The following is a 16,464-nucleotide window of genomic DNA, read 5'->3' as shown; positions in this document are numbered from 1 at the left end:
CTTAAACTAAAAATAAAGAAACTTACCTCTTTAATGTGAAGTTGCCTGAATTTGAAATAATGTTTTAAACAAATCATGATCTCCCAGGGAACCCCTAGTGACTTCTCATGGAACCCCAGGGTTCCTGGTTGAGAAACCTGCCCTAGAGGAATAAAGGATGGAGTGCATGTTCACAAACAACCCAGGCAACAAGGTTTCATGGCAGGATCACAGAGCCAGTAGCTTTTTCTCCTTCTCTTTTCAGCTATTTCTAGGTGAGCACACTTGCCATTTTCTAAAGATGCATCAATGATCCATACAGTTTTTCCCTTCTAAAACCATCTGGCATCATTTTCTTTTCTTAGAGCCTCCTGCTGGACATGCTGAGTGTGAATGTCAGTGCAGTGTATGGTTGCTTTGATGCAGCTTTCCCCTTTGTGAGACAAAGGAGGCAATCCCAATGCCTTCAAGGGTCTAATTATCTTGGAAGGCCCATACCCCACTGCTGTGGCCAATGCGCCTTCATTTGATTACTGCCCTGAAGGGAGTTAGTCCACTTAACACACCATTTTTATGTGCTCTTTTATATCAGATCAGATTACAGGCAGATGCATGTGGAGTTAGGACGCTCTCCCCTTGATACTGCAAAATAAAGTAAGAATTGCCAGAGATGTAGAATCATATTTGAGATAAAAATAAAGAAAAACATAGACTGTATGGGCAAGGAGAAGAATTATGTGGCTGGTCGCTTTGCTCATTTGATTCCCATTGGCCAAACATTTTCTCATTCAGGAGATGAGATTAATATTGGATCTAGATTCAAATAAACTATTTGTAATGAATCTACTAAGAGTAATTTAAACAAACCTGATGATTCATTCCTCCAGTCATTAAATAAGAATGTCAGTGGTGTACCTACAGTGTTTTGCTAGTTAATCCAAGCAAAAATGCCCCTTTTTTTCATTATTTACTCTGGGAGCCTCTAATTATTTGTTTATGGATAAAGTAATCAATTCTGCACTATGGAATTTCTTAATGTTCTCAGATTGGATATACTAATGACATAATTATGAGATATTAGATTGTTCCAACCGATGCATGGCGTAGGATGAAAATAAAGATGATTACTGAAAGATACACTGAAATATACTGAGGCTCTCATTCACATGTTGTGTGAAGCCATGGTTTATTGAATTGACTGAAATTATGCTACATGTTAAGCCATAAAACATAGTTAACAAACCGTAATGCTCGGTTCATACAATAAACTAAGCTATACTCCGAGAAGCTATGTTATGGCTTGGTGCACAATATGAATTTAATAAGTGACTTTAATGGGCCTAAAAATTCAGTGTCTCCTCCCCCAAAACTCCTGTCCCTATTCTTACTTTCCCATTGCCCACTGGGGAACTGCTTTTATAGTTGCTTTGTATAAGCTTAAACATTACCAGCGATGAAGTCTGTTGAGTGTTGCAAAATCCTGTGGGAGATCACAGCTCTCACTGGAAGTGAAATCTACTAATCCAATTTTACTTCTTGCTGCAAAACATGACATTCTTGTTCATATGCTGTTTCTCTGCAGTTTAAATCAAATATGAGAAAGTCCTTTCTGATAAGTAGTCTCTAACTATGATAGAGCTAGAATTTCTTCACTATCTCTTCCTTAATTACATGTAATAGATTTCGTGCTATGTAGTTTAAAGACTAAATGTGTATCTAATTTGTAAATTTGGCATGCTGATGCTTCATTATTCCATTGTTAATCTCAAAACTGCAACAACTTCATTTTGTCCTCCAAAGCTTGTAATAAACCAGCTTTTTCCAGCCTGATGTTTTAGTCTATAAAACATGTCTTTAAACATTTATTTAGTTTATTTATTTATTTATCAAATTTTATCACCACCCATCTCCCCCCAGGGGGACTCTGGGCAGTTTACAACAAAAATGAAGTTTAAAATTCAGTACCATTAAATTCAATAAATATGAATAAAATAAACAGTAAAAATATAAAACGTAATAAAATCCAGATGGCCAAGATTGCATCTCAACCCGTGAGTACAAAGGGCCCTTCTAGGGCGCTACCCATCCCCAGGAAGACTGTTCCCCTTCCTGCCCCAGGCATGATGACAGAACCAGGTTTTTAGTTTTTTGCAGAAGTCCAGGAGCGAGGGTGCCTGTCTCACCTCTGGGGGAAGAGTGTTCCAGAGGGTGGGAACTATTGCAGAGAAGGCTTGTTTCCTGGACCCCGCTAGATGGAATTCTTTTACAGATGGGGTCTGCAGTATGCCCTCTCTGCATGACTGGGTGGGATGGGCCGATGTGATGGGGATGAGACGGTCCCTCAGGTAACCTGGCTCCATGCCATGTAGGGCTGTAAAGGTGATAACCAACACCTTGAATTGGACCCAGAAGCAGACTGGCACCCAATGCAGCTCACGCAGCAAAGGTGTTACATGTGCTAACCTTGGGGCACCTAAAATTGCCCGCGTGGCTGCATTCTGGACCAGTTGTAGCTTTTGGATATTCTTCAAGGGTAGCCCCATGTAGAGTGCATTACAGTAGTCTATACGGGAGATGACCAGGGCATGAGTGACCGTTCAAAGGGCCTCTCGATCCAGGAAGGGGCGTAACTGGTGCACAACACGAAGTTGAGCAATGGAATGGCTGGCTATAGCTTTCGCTATTCAGCAGATACTATGATTGAATGATGAATTCTGGTGACTTCGGAAGACTAAGCAATCATGTGCCATGACCTGTCATCTATAGAAGAGTCTATTTAGCCAACTGAATGTTCAATTCTGTTTCCCCTCCCTACATTTAGTGCAAAATGTCAGTGAATGGCCAGCGAGGAGAATGTTGGTGTGTCAATCCCAACACTGGGAAAACCATCCTGGGATCACCTACCATCCGCGGAGATCCTGAATGCCACCTCTTCTATTCTGGCCACGAGCAGGAAGACAGGGGAATACCAGCCCTTCACGTGCAATAAATGGACACATTCCTACTCTGTCAAGTGGCTTGGCCTATTCTCAGTGCTGGATTTTACATGGGTTTTAATGCATCTTGATTTTCTCCTTCATGTTGATGTTCCAGCAAATCCCCAGGTTTTTTGGAGGGGAGGGGAAGGAGGTCTGGGCTATACCTATATCTCAGTTGCTTGCACCATTGGGAAAATATAACAAAGGTGGTGGATAGAATGGGTTTGGTATCTCAGGCTTTCTCTTGCCCTACCCCTAATTCCACCCAAACTCTTCTAAATCACTTTCACTCTTGCCAGAAGCAGCAAAGAATCAGAGGTTGGAGCAAAGAGTTAACCTGACCTCTTCGCCCAAAGGTGATTCTGCTCCCACCAGGCTGGATGAGATAACCCGTACTCTAATTCTTTCTCACCACCCATGCCAAAGACCAAAGATTGTAAATACTACATTGTGCCTGCTACACAGAGCCCTACAGTCTGTCCATGTTGCTCCCATTTGAGTATTAGGTGGGTTGTAGCTAAAGGACTAAAGAGAATCTTTGCTTAAGGATCAATATTTCATGGAAGGCATGGACAGCAAGGAGCTACACCATGCCACCATGTTGTTTTACAAGGCACTGCACTTAATATAAGATTTACAAAAGTGCAAATCCCTGCGACCAGCCCCCAAACCATTCAATGCTTAACATCATCAATGTGCAGCCTCATTCACTGAGAATTCAATGCCGTGAATTATTATTCAACATCCTGCTGTTTCTTAGATAAGATTTCATAACCCTAAGAAGCAAAAACCCATTTAAAACCCATGAGTAGACCAATCTTTCCTTCCCCCACATGACATAGGTCTAAGACGAGCAAGGCCTATGTCTCTGTAAGTAAATGACACTAAATATAGTGCTTTGTAAACCCCAAAATGTGGACAGATTATATGTACATGTTCATTCATATGCATACAAACCTGTATAGAATAATCATACCTGGGAGCTAGGGGAGATACGGTGTTGAACTTTCAGTTCCCAATAATAAGTTAAGTTTCTCTGATAACCACTTCACACTCTTGAGTTTGATTTTGCTTCTGTGTGGATCATGCAAATGCTGAAAAAAATGAGAAGCAGTTGCATGTACTATGTCTTCTTGTATTATATATACCAGTTTATATTTACTGGACAGTTGCTATTAGTGTAATTGTTGAAGACCAGGGGATTTTGTGTGTGTTTATTATTTTTTTTTAAATGCCATATATATTGGAAGAGAAAAAACAAACATTTCCATCTTTTTCTGTGAGAACACAGCAGAAAGATGACCAGGCTTGTCTCTGGTTGAAATAGTAGAGTTCTCTTCTGGTCAGCCTGCCACATCACTGCCTCCTCGTCACACACAGAGCTGTTGTAGTTCTGTCATAGTTGCAGGCCCGCAACTAGGGCCTGTGTCACCCATGGATTCCTTGCCCATTTTGGCGCCCCCCCCAGTGCTCATTTTGGTGCCCCCCCAGTGTGGCACCCAGGGCACATGCCCCACTTGCCCCCCCCCCCCAGTTGCGGCCCTGCATAGCTGATACCTTGAAAGAATGCCCGCCCTTCTCTACCAGCCCAAAAAATTGCAGCACTGTGTGGCAGTTTGTATAGTCATAGTTCTTCTCCATTTCCACAATCTCTGATGAATACGAGGGGCAAATCGTGAATTCCTGAGAATGTCATCACCTCAGGCCCAAATGCAGGTACGTATACACACCTGCTCTAAGAGAGAATACAAGAATTAATGTTTAATGTTGCAAGACAGAGACTGCTAGGGGGAAGTACTATAGGTTGAAATTTAAATATTAGGACAAAACAAGCAAATAGCTTTCTAGAGCAAGCTGTAGGTGCTGGGTTATTCCCAGTAGGAAAGCAGATATATGCTAAAGAGTTAATATGCTTTTGGGACAAAAGATTTTGTGAAAAAAAAGGCAATGCTGTAAGTGAACGTGATGGAGTAAACCTCACGTTGCACTGGAGAGGTTCTCCCAGCAGGCACAGTACATGGGACAGATAAAACCTTTGTGATAAAAGATGGCACGTTCTTATTCATTGCAGTGAGTGAGAACCATTATGCTCTATCAGGCAACCCTGGTCATTTGTGACTTTTTAAACATTTATGCTTGGTATATTCCAAACCCTAATTTCTTCTCATTGGGAAGAAAAAGTATGTTCCTTTTTTTTTACTTTCCACTTCCAATCTACTTAGCAATTTAAAAACTAGTATTGGTGCCTTAAAGAGGAATATCACCTACCCCTTAAGTTTATACTTTGAACTGTAGATTCTTCTTCAGGAACAAACCTAGAACTTTGGTGATGATAAAAACCCTGAGAAATCAAAACACCTCATGTTCTGGGAATATAAATCAACATTGCTGTTTTGTTTTACTTTTCCTGCGGGAGGCATCCAGTTTTCATACTGCAACATTCAGTAATTGAAAAAATAATAATTGGTGCTACCTGTTTTCTATTGATACCCATCAAAGAAGAATTCAAATACTTTCATTGCCATTGAAAGCGATGCTTACAATGTACTCCTGTTTAGAAATCACAGTGCTCTGTTTTCTTTATTTTGTTTGATAGCTAAACTCTGAGAAATTTTAAATAAATTAAATGGGATGCCAGACAAAACATGTTGTGGTGTTCTGGTTATTTGGAAAATGCATAACTGAACTCAGCCATCCAAGTCATACAACACTTGTCAGCCAGAGCAGCTTGTTAGCTGGTATAGTCCAGTTTGTACAAAGCAGTTGTTGAACTTTGTCTAGAAAAGCAGAGGATGGGACAAAGCCAGAACTCTTCCTCTCTCTCTCTCACACACACACAGGCACCTGTTTCCCCAGTTATCAGTGGTCCCTTCCTTTCCTTAATCTTAAAGCACAAAGTACACCTGTTGGCAACACTCCACAGCACACAAGAGCCGTGGAGCAAAGTTGGATTGAGCTCCAAGCCCTCAAACACTCCTAAACTCTTTCAATTGTGCCCACTTCTGACACCTCTCCCACCACAAATGGCACCCTGAGAAATGTAGTACAAAGACAGCTTATTTATTTATTACATTTTTATCACCGCCCATCTCCCCACAAAGGAGGGGCTATGGGGGGTTTCTGAGCTTAGCTCAGAAAGCACTCATTATTCTTTGGAATGCTGTGTATTCTTATTTAACAGATTCATATCCTGCCACCAGGGCCAGCTCTAGACATTTTAGCACTCTAGGCAAAGTGCCCCCTACAGTTACTGTATATTTAACCTTCAAGCAGGCATGCTAATGCACAGGGTGTGCCGTTACCGCTTTTCCAGGTATAACGCTGATAAGCTGATAGTCACGCTACTCACTTGCTCAGTACCTTCCTACCAGACCTTTGTCTTGCTTCAGTAATATCAGCTTCCTGAGGTCCTTAGCTGTAGTAATAATTTCTTTTTCGTGACTTGCAACGTCTGGTTAGAGTGCTGTTCACTTGCACTCAACCAACTTTGTGGGTGTTTTTGAAAAGTATAGAAAGAAAAAATTCTAAGGCAGAGGAAAGATCATCAGATTTTATATTTATATTTTATATATTTATATTTTGTATTTATATCATATTGTGTACTTCAGAAGTCTTTTCTGGCAACTGCCTAGGTAGCCTAGGCCCAGAACCGGCCCTGCCTGCCACAGTCAAAGCAGACTCCCAGTAGCTCACAATTACAAATTATAATCATAACAAAAAATATATTAAACCCCAAACAATACCTGGCATCAGACCCCAAAAGCCCTCCAGAAATCTATTTTTAACTTTTTCCAGAAATCAGATAATGTTAGAGACAGACAAACCTCTAGTGGGAGGTCCTCACCACACACACACACAGTTTTTCCAGGCTTTGGCTCCCACCTCCTGAAAATGGGGAATAACCACCTACTTCTGTCATTCACCAAATGGAGAGTTGTGTACCTGTAGGCAACTCAGCGCCAAGCAATAAAGGCTTTATGGGTTAAATCCAGACCTTTAAATTGCACCTGGAAACTAACTGGAAGCCCATGCTGGGCCTGCAAAGGAGTATGATAATGTGCCCACTAGCAAGCCCCCATGAGTATCCAAGCCACTGTATTTTGCACCAGCTGAAGCTTCTGGGTGATCTTTAAAGACAGCCCCATGTGGCCTGTGTTGCAGTAGTCTAATCCAGTGGTGAGGGCAGGAGCCACTGAACAGCAGTCAGAGAAGGAAATTCCTTGGAATTAAAGGGGGCTTCTTCGAAACAACTTTTCTTGGTTTGTGCTTTCTGTAGTTCCTAACTTCCCTAATCCCTTCTTTGCTCACAAAGCCAGTTAGAAAGTGCAGTTCGTTTAATCTGTTTAAATATACCATTTCTGAATTAGAACGTTTGTCAAGAGATGTACGGCATCAATTGCTATCCAGTTCAGATCTGGATTTCATACATAGGATGTATGACTAACTTAGGGTAGGGTTGGTTTTCAAAAAAAACTGAATAGAATTCTAAGAGTACCATTGTGCTGCTCATTGTTTTTGTCTCATTAGAGATTTTTGGAGCAATGCATGAAAAGGCTTCAGTCTTGCAGCCCCTGGGCTAATGAACTAGCCATTGCGCAGTTTGAGACCCCTGTCCTAACTCTTGCCAGTGCAAATCACATTGGCCACAAGGTATCAATCTCCCTGATCTGCTCAAGGATAGATCACCCAGCCCAGTTTGATTCTGTTTGGATGGCTTAAGTCTCTGTTGAGTCTTGGGATCCCTTATTTTAGTAGAACTTAAATATGCCATTATAAGAAGTTTAAAACACTTTGTTTCCATATCTGTTGGGAAACCAGCATAGCTAATGGCTCCGTTTATGGTTCTTATGGTCTCTTTCCAAATAGTATTACAGCTGGGGCAAAACTTACTGGGTAAACTTTATCTAGAAAAAAATGTAACAGCTTATATTATGTAAATGCCTTCAAAAGTAACACAGAGAAAAGAAGTATTTGCAGAGAGAGAAAAAGAGAACCCATATTGGTCCCTACGTTTAAAGTTGTGCTACAATAGGTAGAAAGGTAAAAATTGAAGGGAGAGGGTAGTTCACATTAGGATTTCTTCAAACTTAGTAAACACCCACTTTATTTTACTGTAAAAAGTTATGTCCGTATATAAATTGTAAGGTTAAGGTTCTAGGCGAGCCATACATGCCTTTATTTTTCCATGCAGAGGGAAGCAGTGAGCAAAATCTTTGGATCCTCTTTAGCATCTTCCCAAGAAACTCCCAGTTCCAGTGTTGGAATTACGTATTACATATTGTCACAAGTTCATGCACCCAGATGCCACACCTGAAGGTTGGGATGAAACTAGAGCTAGAATGGAATGGGTTTGATAGAACTGCAGCACCCACATGAGGCTACTTGCAAAACTGAAACCTGTCACTGCAACTCAGCATAGAGAGGCTCCCTTGTGGTTTTCCATGTAGAATTGATCATTATGAAAAGGCTAGTATTCCAGAGCTACAATACGTACCCCCCCACAAAAATCAAATATATCAGCACTAAAAACACATTAAGCACACAATTGTAATAGTATAATCACAAAGCCATAGCACTGTTTATCATCGTAACAATCGTAACACAGGCACTTCTCTGCCTGCTCTTGCCTCAGTCCCCAAATGCATGTTTAAAAAGCCCTATTTTTGAATTTCCAAAATATTGAAAGTGAGGGCATAGATCTTTTTTCTGGTGGGAGGGCATTCCACAGGAGGGTAGCTGCTGCAGAGAAGACTTCCTTTCCATTGTACCTCACAAGGAGGGGAGACTGGGGAATTCTGGGTGTTGGAGTCCACACCTCTTCAAGTTGCCAAGGCTGAGAAATGCTGCTCTACAGGTATTTCTTGGGTGGTCAAATGGTTGGCTGGTATAAGTGGGTTGAGCCACAGCCATTCTCCAAGCCGTGTAGAGCTTTAAAGGTGAGCACCAGCAGCTTGAATTGCACCTACCAACTAACTGCAATCAATGCAGCTCCTGTAATATTGGTGTTACATGACAACAATGGGTTGTCCCAGTTAATACGTGGGATGCTGCATTTTGCACTAGCTGCGTTTTCTCAGTGATCTTTAAAGGTGTAGTCCACCCCTGAGGCAACAAGGGCACAAGTGACTAGCCAGCACTTCCTCTTCCAGAAATGGTTGGAATTGGGGCACCACCAGGAAGTGGGCAAAGGCCCTCTTGGCCACAGCTTCCACCTTTCATTCATGTAGGAGACACTTGCTACATAATCAATGTATCTAGGGGCTTTTTTTTTTTTTTTGCTGTAGTTTATTCTTAACATTTTTATAAATCTTTGTAACAAAAACTTGACTGGCTACATTGTCAAAATTAATTTTGTAATCTTTCAAGAGCTAAAATTTACTACTAATCTTTCAAGGCAATGCTGACATTTTTATGAAATGAACACAGCATTTTATACTTGGAAAATGCAACATTTGCAATCAAATACTATAGGCACCACTGCTATGGAATGTGGTTGTTTTCATGGGTGATAGGAGTATGCACAAAATAGGAAAAAGGTTGTTTCAAACTTGGAACAAAACCAAACCATTTCCCACCAGCCATGGTTTGGTTGTATCAAAACCCAAAGCAGGTTATTCTGGATTTGGAACAAAAACGCCTATTATCCCCCACTCCCCTCTAAAAGCTCCCAGCATGGTGTATCCCACCCCAATCTGTGCAGCACCTTGGCTTCCCCTCAGCCAGCACTGGTGATGTTTTCGGCTTTTCCTTTCCCCCTCCCCTCTGAAGTACTTGTGGCTCAGCATGCTTGTTTGGGAGCAAACCATTCCAGAACAGCTGTTCCATGCATGGAATGGTTCGTGTGCACAATGTTTTGCATATCCCTAATGCGTACTTATTAAACACTCTTCTTGGTGCAACTTATGCAGAACTCCTGCATTCATAAAATTAAAGTGCCCTACGTAGTCACTATCTGACCAAAGCTTTAGGAGTACAACTGCCTCTGTCCACGCCACCACCCAGCTTACCAGATGGGACACCTCCAGGGCAGCACTTTGTGCTGCATCAGTGATCAGCAACCTTCTTCCAGGCAGGGGCCAGAGGCCAGGCTGCTGCTGCTACCACCTTTTCCTCCTCTGCCTTATGGCTTGCTTTTGTCAGCCCAAGCAGGGAACTTGTTGCTCTGCCTACACCACAGTGGCTAGTGAAGCTATTGCCAAAATGGCCACCCAAGGTGGTGGCGAGCACTTTCTCTTGTGTGCCGAGGGGATGTATTCTTTTGGGGACCATGAGCTGGATGATGTTGGGTGGCAGACGACATCCGGCCTGGGGGTTGCCAGCCCGTGCTAGATCAATAGCTCCTGCTGTATTTTAAGCAGCACAGTGACAGACTCAAACTGTTAATTTTCTTAACAGCATTTTCTCATTAAACTTGAAAAATTACCCACCAGAAATTAATCAAAGAAAATAGTCTTACATCCTGCAAATATTCACTATGGTGGAAACAGGTGCCTTCTATCAGGGAAGAAGTATCTCTAACACAAACAGCGTTTAAAGTTGAGCAAAAAAAAAATGGAGTGTGCTTTGATCCTAAAAGAACTGATCTGACCATATTTGAAGAACTTCAGCAGCCTTTCTTTTCCCATTCAATCATGTCCGATTCTTGGAGACTGCTGGACAAGTCCCTGCAGTTTTCTTGACAAGGTATTTTCCAAAATGGTTTGCCCTTGCCTGCTTCCTAGGGCTGAGAGAAAGTGACTGGCCCAAGGTCAGCCAGCTGGCTTTGTGCCTAAGGTGAGACTAGAACTCAGTCTCCCAGGTTCTAACCCAGTGCTTTAACCACTATACCAAACTGGCTCTTGACTATTTGATACCTGGTGTTTAAATTTGATTTTCTATATGAAATGCCAACACAGCATCCCCACGGCCACGTCGTTGCCATTTGTGACCTCCACTGCCTGCTTCCTACAAGCGAAGTCAATGGGAAAGCCAGCAGAAGGTTGCAAATGGTGATCATGTGACCATGAGACGCTACAACAGCACAGGATTCACCTAACAGCAGCAACTGGGACTGCCAGAACTGCTGTTGGAAATTGGTGCAGTCACATGACATTACACCTTAGGACCGCATCACTTAGTGAGAGTCCCCAGTCCCAATTTCTGTTGGTACGCGAGAACTACCTGTATGTATGTGCGCGCACTGGTGAGATACAGTGTGCTTTAGGTCACATAACCAGGAAGGTAAGAAGCTTAGAAACAGTCAGCAGCTCTCCAAGCTGTTAGACTAGGAAAAAATTTTTCTAGAACATTTTTCTCTGCAGCCCCCAGCCAAATCCATCCCATTTTCAAATTTCCTCCCCCACACTCCCCAGTTTTCCTTCTACACTACATGTGGCTTCATGTTGTTCCGTTTTCAGAGAGTTATCCTGCTGATGGACAAAGTCCTGAGCCATTTTACATAATTTCTTTCCAACATTCCATTTATTTGGAAAAACAACTACTGGAGACTAGGTACAAATAGCACTCCCACATTTTTCCTGAAAACTCAAACCATCCTCTTGAGAGATACAAGTAAAAAGCTTCTGCCAACCCTCTTTACACACTTATTCTACTGCCACCTGTATCTACTTTTCTCCCACTCAGCCTTCCCCCTTTCTTCCCCAAAATAGCAAAATTGGATGAGAAAATCTTTATTCACATCTCTTCAAAAGCAAGTCCAGAGTTAATAGGGACTTCTTTCCGAGTATAAAGGACTGCAGATTAATGATCCTGAAAATTATACTCTGCAGGTATTTCTGAAGCCGTAGCACATTCTACTCATGTTTTTGAGGAATTACATAGTGTAAACAAAACTGAGGGTCAGTACTAAACGTAATTGATTTCAACAGAATAGAGTTTAATTCAGTATGACTTGGGAGTCTTTAAGGTATTTAATTTTGCATCTTTTACTACTACTGCATCTATTATGTGTTGACTTCCCATTTTTGTGTAAACTGATCTGGAATGATTACAAGGAGCACACTTACTCTACACTTGCAGAAAGCCAGTACCAATAGAACTGCATGCACACACATTTTCACAGCCACCTTTAATTGGCAGATAGCATGACTTGAGACAATAGACAGCATTCAAACAAGAATATATTTCTATTGGTCTTTCAACTCCTTCAGTCTTCTAATGGCTGATTTCACTGTCACTGCTGAAGTGGTGCTGGAAGAAACAAAAGTCTTATTGTTATTACAGTCAGGAGTATGGCCACAACCCAGAGGTGTACCCAAAGTAACAGTACTCATCCCAGAAAGGGGCAAGAGAACTAACCCAACCAACCCCTTAACCACCTAAAAATAAAATACCCATTAAAAGCACATACCTCTTCCATGGCCCCAACAACTACCTACACAGGGTCATTTTAATTTCAATTACCAAAGGAAAATCCATCTATTATTCTTATTTGAATGTTTACCTCACTCTATACAACACACTCCATAGATGAAAATGAAACATTCACTCAAAACATTGTGCTGTTCCCTTACTTGTACGTCCAAGCTCCACCAGCCACTGTTTTCATACATGAGCCACAATGCCAAATACCCACTGCTTTCCTCTTCATTTTGGTCTGTAAGAGAAAATATTTTCCTGTGTGTGCAAGTATATCCAAACTACAAATTAAAATTCTTCTATTACGTATTTTCTAATTGTACATGTATGTTTTCATAAAATGATTCTCAGGGAACTGACAATACATTCACACATAAGGACATGTCATATGCCATAAGCACACCCCAGAGTGCAGCAAGCAAGTTATAGGAATCACATAATGCCCATTGAAGCCTTGGGCAAAGGAGTTACCAGGATTATTGCTCAACTCTTTAGCAACTATTTTTGAAGCTCTCTTGTAGAGCTGATCCAGTAAGGAACACCACAATTCCTTGCTTATTCTTATAGAGTAATATGGATCAGTCTTATTTTGAACCCCACTAAAAAAGCAGAAAGGATTTTACTGACTCTGCTTTGAAGAAAGAACATAAAATTTCCTCAAGCAGACAGCTAATGTAAAAAATTCCAAGCAACATAAATGATATGGTTAAGCAGCCTAGTTCATACAAGAGTTAGCAATTAAACATTAGTTCTAAGTTTAACAACAATAATTCAGTAATAACTATGGGATTTTTTTTTTTGCATTGGATATTTTTCAGCACATCTACGGCCATAAAAATAGCTCTAATTAAATAGTGTCTTATCTCTTGAAGACACAATTTTTCTGGCTGGTTTTTCATAACACCTGAGTACAATTCCTTATTTCTGAAGTTCACAACATTTGGAAAATAAATTATTATCAAGGATATTCAACCTGAACAACAGTAATAAGCACTGTATAATTATGCTATGATAGCTATCTGCTAGGAATTTTATAGAAGCATTCTGTATTGCAGATGTATGCTGAGCAGAGGACCGAAGCAAATCAACCTTCCCTGATTTCTCTATTTCCATAGGAACTGTAGTTCCTAATTACCAAGACAGGAGTCTTGTGGACTGCAGTCCCAACACATATGGGAGGAACCAAACTGGGAAAAAATGATTGAATTTCCAATTCAAAGATCTTTCCTATAACATAACTGAAATCCCCACATAAAACATAAAGTAACTACATTCTCAAGGTTTCACACAGAAACTTGCCTTACTATTACATTCTGAAGGATTCAGAACATCTTTAAGTCTCATAAGAGAATTAAACGAATTTCCAAAAATGCGTAACACTAGCATAGACACATTTTTAAAAAAATTTAAATGCCAGCTCCTAAGTTTCATAAATTTATTATCCAAGGTAAGTCTCTCAGGAATGACTGTAAAAAAAACAGTCATTTATTTTCTTATTTATATTTTAACTATAACTTAGGTGGATATGTTTTTACCTCTATTTTTATTGTAAACTGCCCAGAGTCCCCCGTCGGGGGAGATGGGCGGTGATATAAATTTAATAAAATAAAATAAAATAACTGTTCCCTTAGAACTGAAAGGGACAGCCCCTAATTAAAAACAGTATTTTCATGCATTTGCTGCTATAAAATAGAGCAGGGTTTCTCAACCAGGGTTCCACAGAACCCTAGGGCTCCCCGAGAGGTCACTAGGGGTTCCCTGGGGGATCTCGATTTGTTTAAAAAATTATTTCCAATTCAGGCAACTTCACATTAAAGAGGTAAGTTTCATTTTTTATTTTCAGTTTAAGAACACTGTTTGTCCTAACAGCCAGGAACCACGCTGAGACAAGGAACAGGTCTCTAGTGTTTTATTGCTGCTACATAACAGGAAAATCCTAACAAACTGAAGAAGCGTGGGAAAAACCCAGACATATAAACCCCAAAGGTTAAGGCGGGCCTGATCTGTGTCTCTTGGAATGGCTACCTAATTCCTCAGTGCTACGCATGCGCTTTACAGTCTGGATGGGAGCCCCCTGCTCGCCATCCTTACTCATGACACTGTTAATGCATATATACAGGCCTACACATGAAACGAATACAATAATTTAACTTCTGGCCTATATTTGAGCCTGAATGTGCAGGGGTTCCCCGAGGCCTGAAAAATATTTCAAGGGTCCCTCCAGGGTCAAAAGGTTGAGAAAGGCTGAAGTAGAGCCTTACCTTTCCACAGAAGGAGCATGTATACTTAGCGTGTTGGCTAATTTCAATCTTCTTCACCATCTTCCTGAGGGAAGCTCCATATCGGGTACCGTATTTACCTACAATCCCAACCTTCTTAGTACGCTTGGCCTGTTAGAGCAGAGCAACAAAAGTGTCACAATTTTCATTTCTATTCCAGTTATCTGTTCTCATCAGTAACTAACTACAGTAGAATTATGGAGATGATGTTATGTATTAGTTCAAGTATGGACTGCAGGGAGATCCAAGTTCAAGTTTTCACTTGACTATTAAGTTCACAGGATGACTTTGGGCCCCTCTGTTGAATATATCTGCATGCCACACTGAATTACAAACTGTCCAATTACGTTTTTGTCTCGTCTGTTTTAATTATGTGAACCATGGTTCAGCTAAACCTAAGTGTCTTACAGGCCAACATTCTCAACTTAATCCACTTCAGAGTTCAGGAAAAAAAATGAGGCAAGAACCCAATGAATGCAATTTTAAGCTTCAAGGATAAGTGGAATATAAATGAAATCAGTTTTAAGGAAGCAAACAATTAACAAACTAAGCACTTTTAATAATTGGGGAAGATGAGATGCCTTACCAGCCTATCTCCGTATTTGCCTACTTGGGTCTCAGTGAGTTCAATGTAATTTTCATTCAAATCAATACAGGATTCTAATCAGGGTACTTCACCGGAGCAACCAAGTGGCACAACTAACAACAGGATAATTGTTGTTGACTAAAGATGCAAAGTGCATAATAGATTCTATTCACACTTGCTGCCATGTTATCCAAAATGTGCTGGATACTGTATGTCAGCTCAACTTTTATCCCTAACTCTGGATCCCAGTACAAAATCCTCTGGATAGTGAGTGACCTATCAGTATTTTAAGTAAGGCTGGCAGTATCATGTATGGGCCACCCAGAGTATTACAAGCTGTGATCTTTCTCTCACTACAGAAACCTTAAAGGACTTAAAACTTGATGGAAAATCATCAGGAAAAAGGGAAGAGTAGAGAAGGATGGAACAACCAGCAGAGTGGCTGGCAAGGCGCTTAACTTATTCTTGATATTGGAGTTGGGCAAGTTTTAGCCACAAATAATCAACCACTTTAAAAAAAAAGTGTATGTGCCTGAAATGCAACGATCGGCCACCCTTTGCAATAAGGGTGCGCTTTTACAAAAAAACCCCATATACCTTCTCAATTAATCAAAAAACTAATTAATTAACCAATTAATTAGTTAAGTAAACTATTCGTTTAATTCTATACGAAAGAAAAAACACCCCCAACGTAAGCAGTTTCAATTCTTCAATTCAATCCTTTCTGCGACGTTCTGCAGAGAGGAGGAACGGCGAAACCTTGACGTCTCAACATCCACAGTCCTCCCGACACAGACTCCCCGCATTCACACGCCCAGTGTGCTTCTTTCCGACGCCGGCTCTACCCGGAGGTCTCCGGCAAGCCCGCCCCAGGATCAGCTCCAAATGCTCCCAATATACGATTCCCCAAATATTTCAATCCCCATATTTCCAGCTCCCGGCATCGCATACGCGAGTAAGAGGAGCCTCCAGCGGGATGGCAGCAGATAAAAACGAATATAACTCCAAAACGCAGCTCCACTCACCATCTTGATTCTCGAACAGGCCGCAGAGAGAAAGGAGGAAATACTCTCTGCGCACGCGCACTGTCCGTGCCTTCTCCGGAAGAGACCGGAAGAAAAAGTGTACGTATGTTGCCTGTTGCAGAGGCTGCGCCTTCGGCTGCAGTCTGTCCTTTGGTGGGACTACGTAGGTGGACTAACTCCCCCCCCCCAATATTTGCAAACATTAGCATCCAACGTGTAGGCTTTTTTTCCACCCCGCAATGCCCCTTCTTTCTTTCTTT

General features: G+C 41.2%; 2 protein-coding genes across 2 annotated transcripts in view; one reads left to right on the top strand and one right to left on the bottom strand.

Annotated features, from left to right (window-relative positions):
- IGFBP2 (insulin like growth factor binding protein 2) overlaps positions 1-5,601 on the top strand; it is a 64,434-nt gene extending 58,833 nt beyond the window's left edge. The window contains exon 4 of the mRNA XM_063288839.1: positions 2,801-5,601. Within this exon, the coding sequence (XP_063144909.1) occupies positions 2,801-2,968 (168 nt within the window). The 3' untranslated portion in view covers positions 2,969-5,601. The remainder of the gene's footprint in view (positions 1-2,800) is intronic.
- A 6,408-nt stretch (positions 5,602-12,009) lies between these two features.
- RPL37A (ribosomal protein L37a) lies at positions 12,010-16,294 on the bottom strand. The gene is made up of 4 exons (XM_063288838.1): positions 16,205-16,294; positions 14,576-14,704; positions 12,470-12,552; positions 12,010-12,146 (listed from the first exon to the last, which is right to left on the bottom strand). The coding sequence occupies exons 1-4, from the start codon at positions 16,205-16,207 to the stop codon at positions 12,083-12,085; spliced, it is 279 nt and encodes a 92-aa protein (XP_063144908.1). The 5' UTR covers positions 16,208-16,294; the 3' UTR covers positions 12,010-12,082.
- Positions 16,295-16,464: the final 170 nt, after the last annotated feature.

The sequence above is a fragment of the Candoia aspera genome, chromosome 1 (assembly GCF_035149785.1).
Source record: "Candoia aspera isolate rCanAsp1 chromosome 1, rCanAsp1.hap2, whole genome shotgun sequence".
NCBI classification, from domain to species: Eukaryota; Metazoa; Chordata; class Lepidosauria; order Squamata; family Boidae; genus Candoia; species Candoia aspera.
This window is presented reverse-complemented; position numbering and strand designations above follow the sequence as displayed.

Bases quoted from the DNA above. Each gene is read 5' to 3' on its own strand.
- RPL37A (XM_063288838.1), bottom strand. The intron at 12,553-14,575 runs GTAAGGCTCTAC...TTTCTCTTACAG, and splicing joins CATGCTCCTTCTGTGGAAAG to ACCAAAATGAAGAGGAAAGC. The intron at 12,147-12,469 runs GTAAGGGAACAG...TGTTTCTTCCAG, and splicing joins GGTGGAGCTTGGACGTACAA to CACCACTTCAGCAGTGACAG.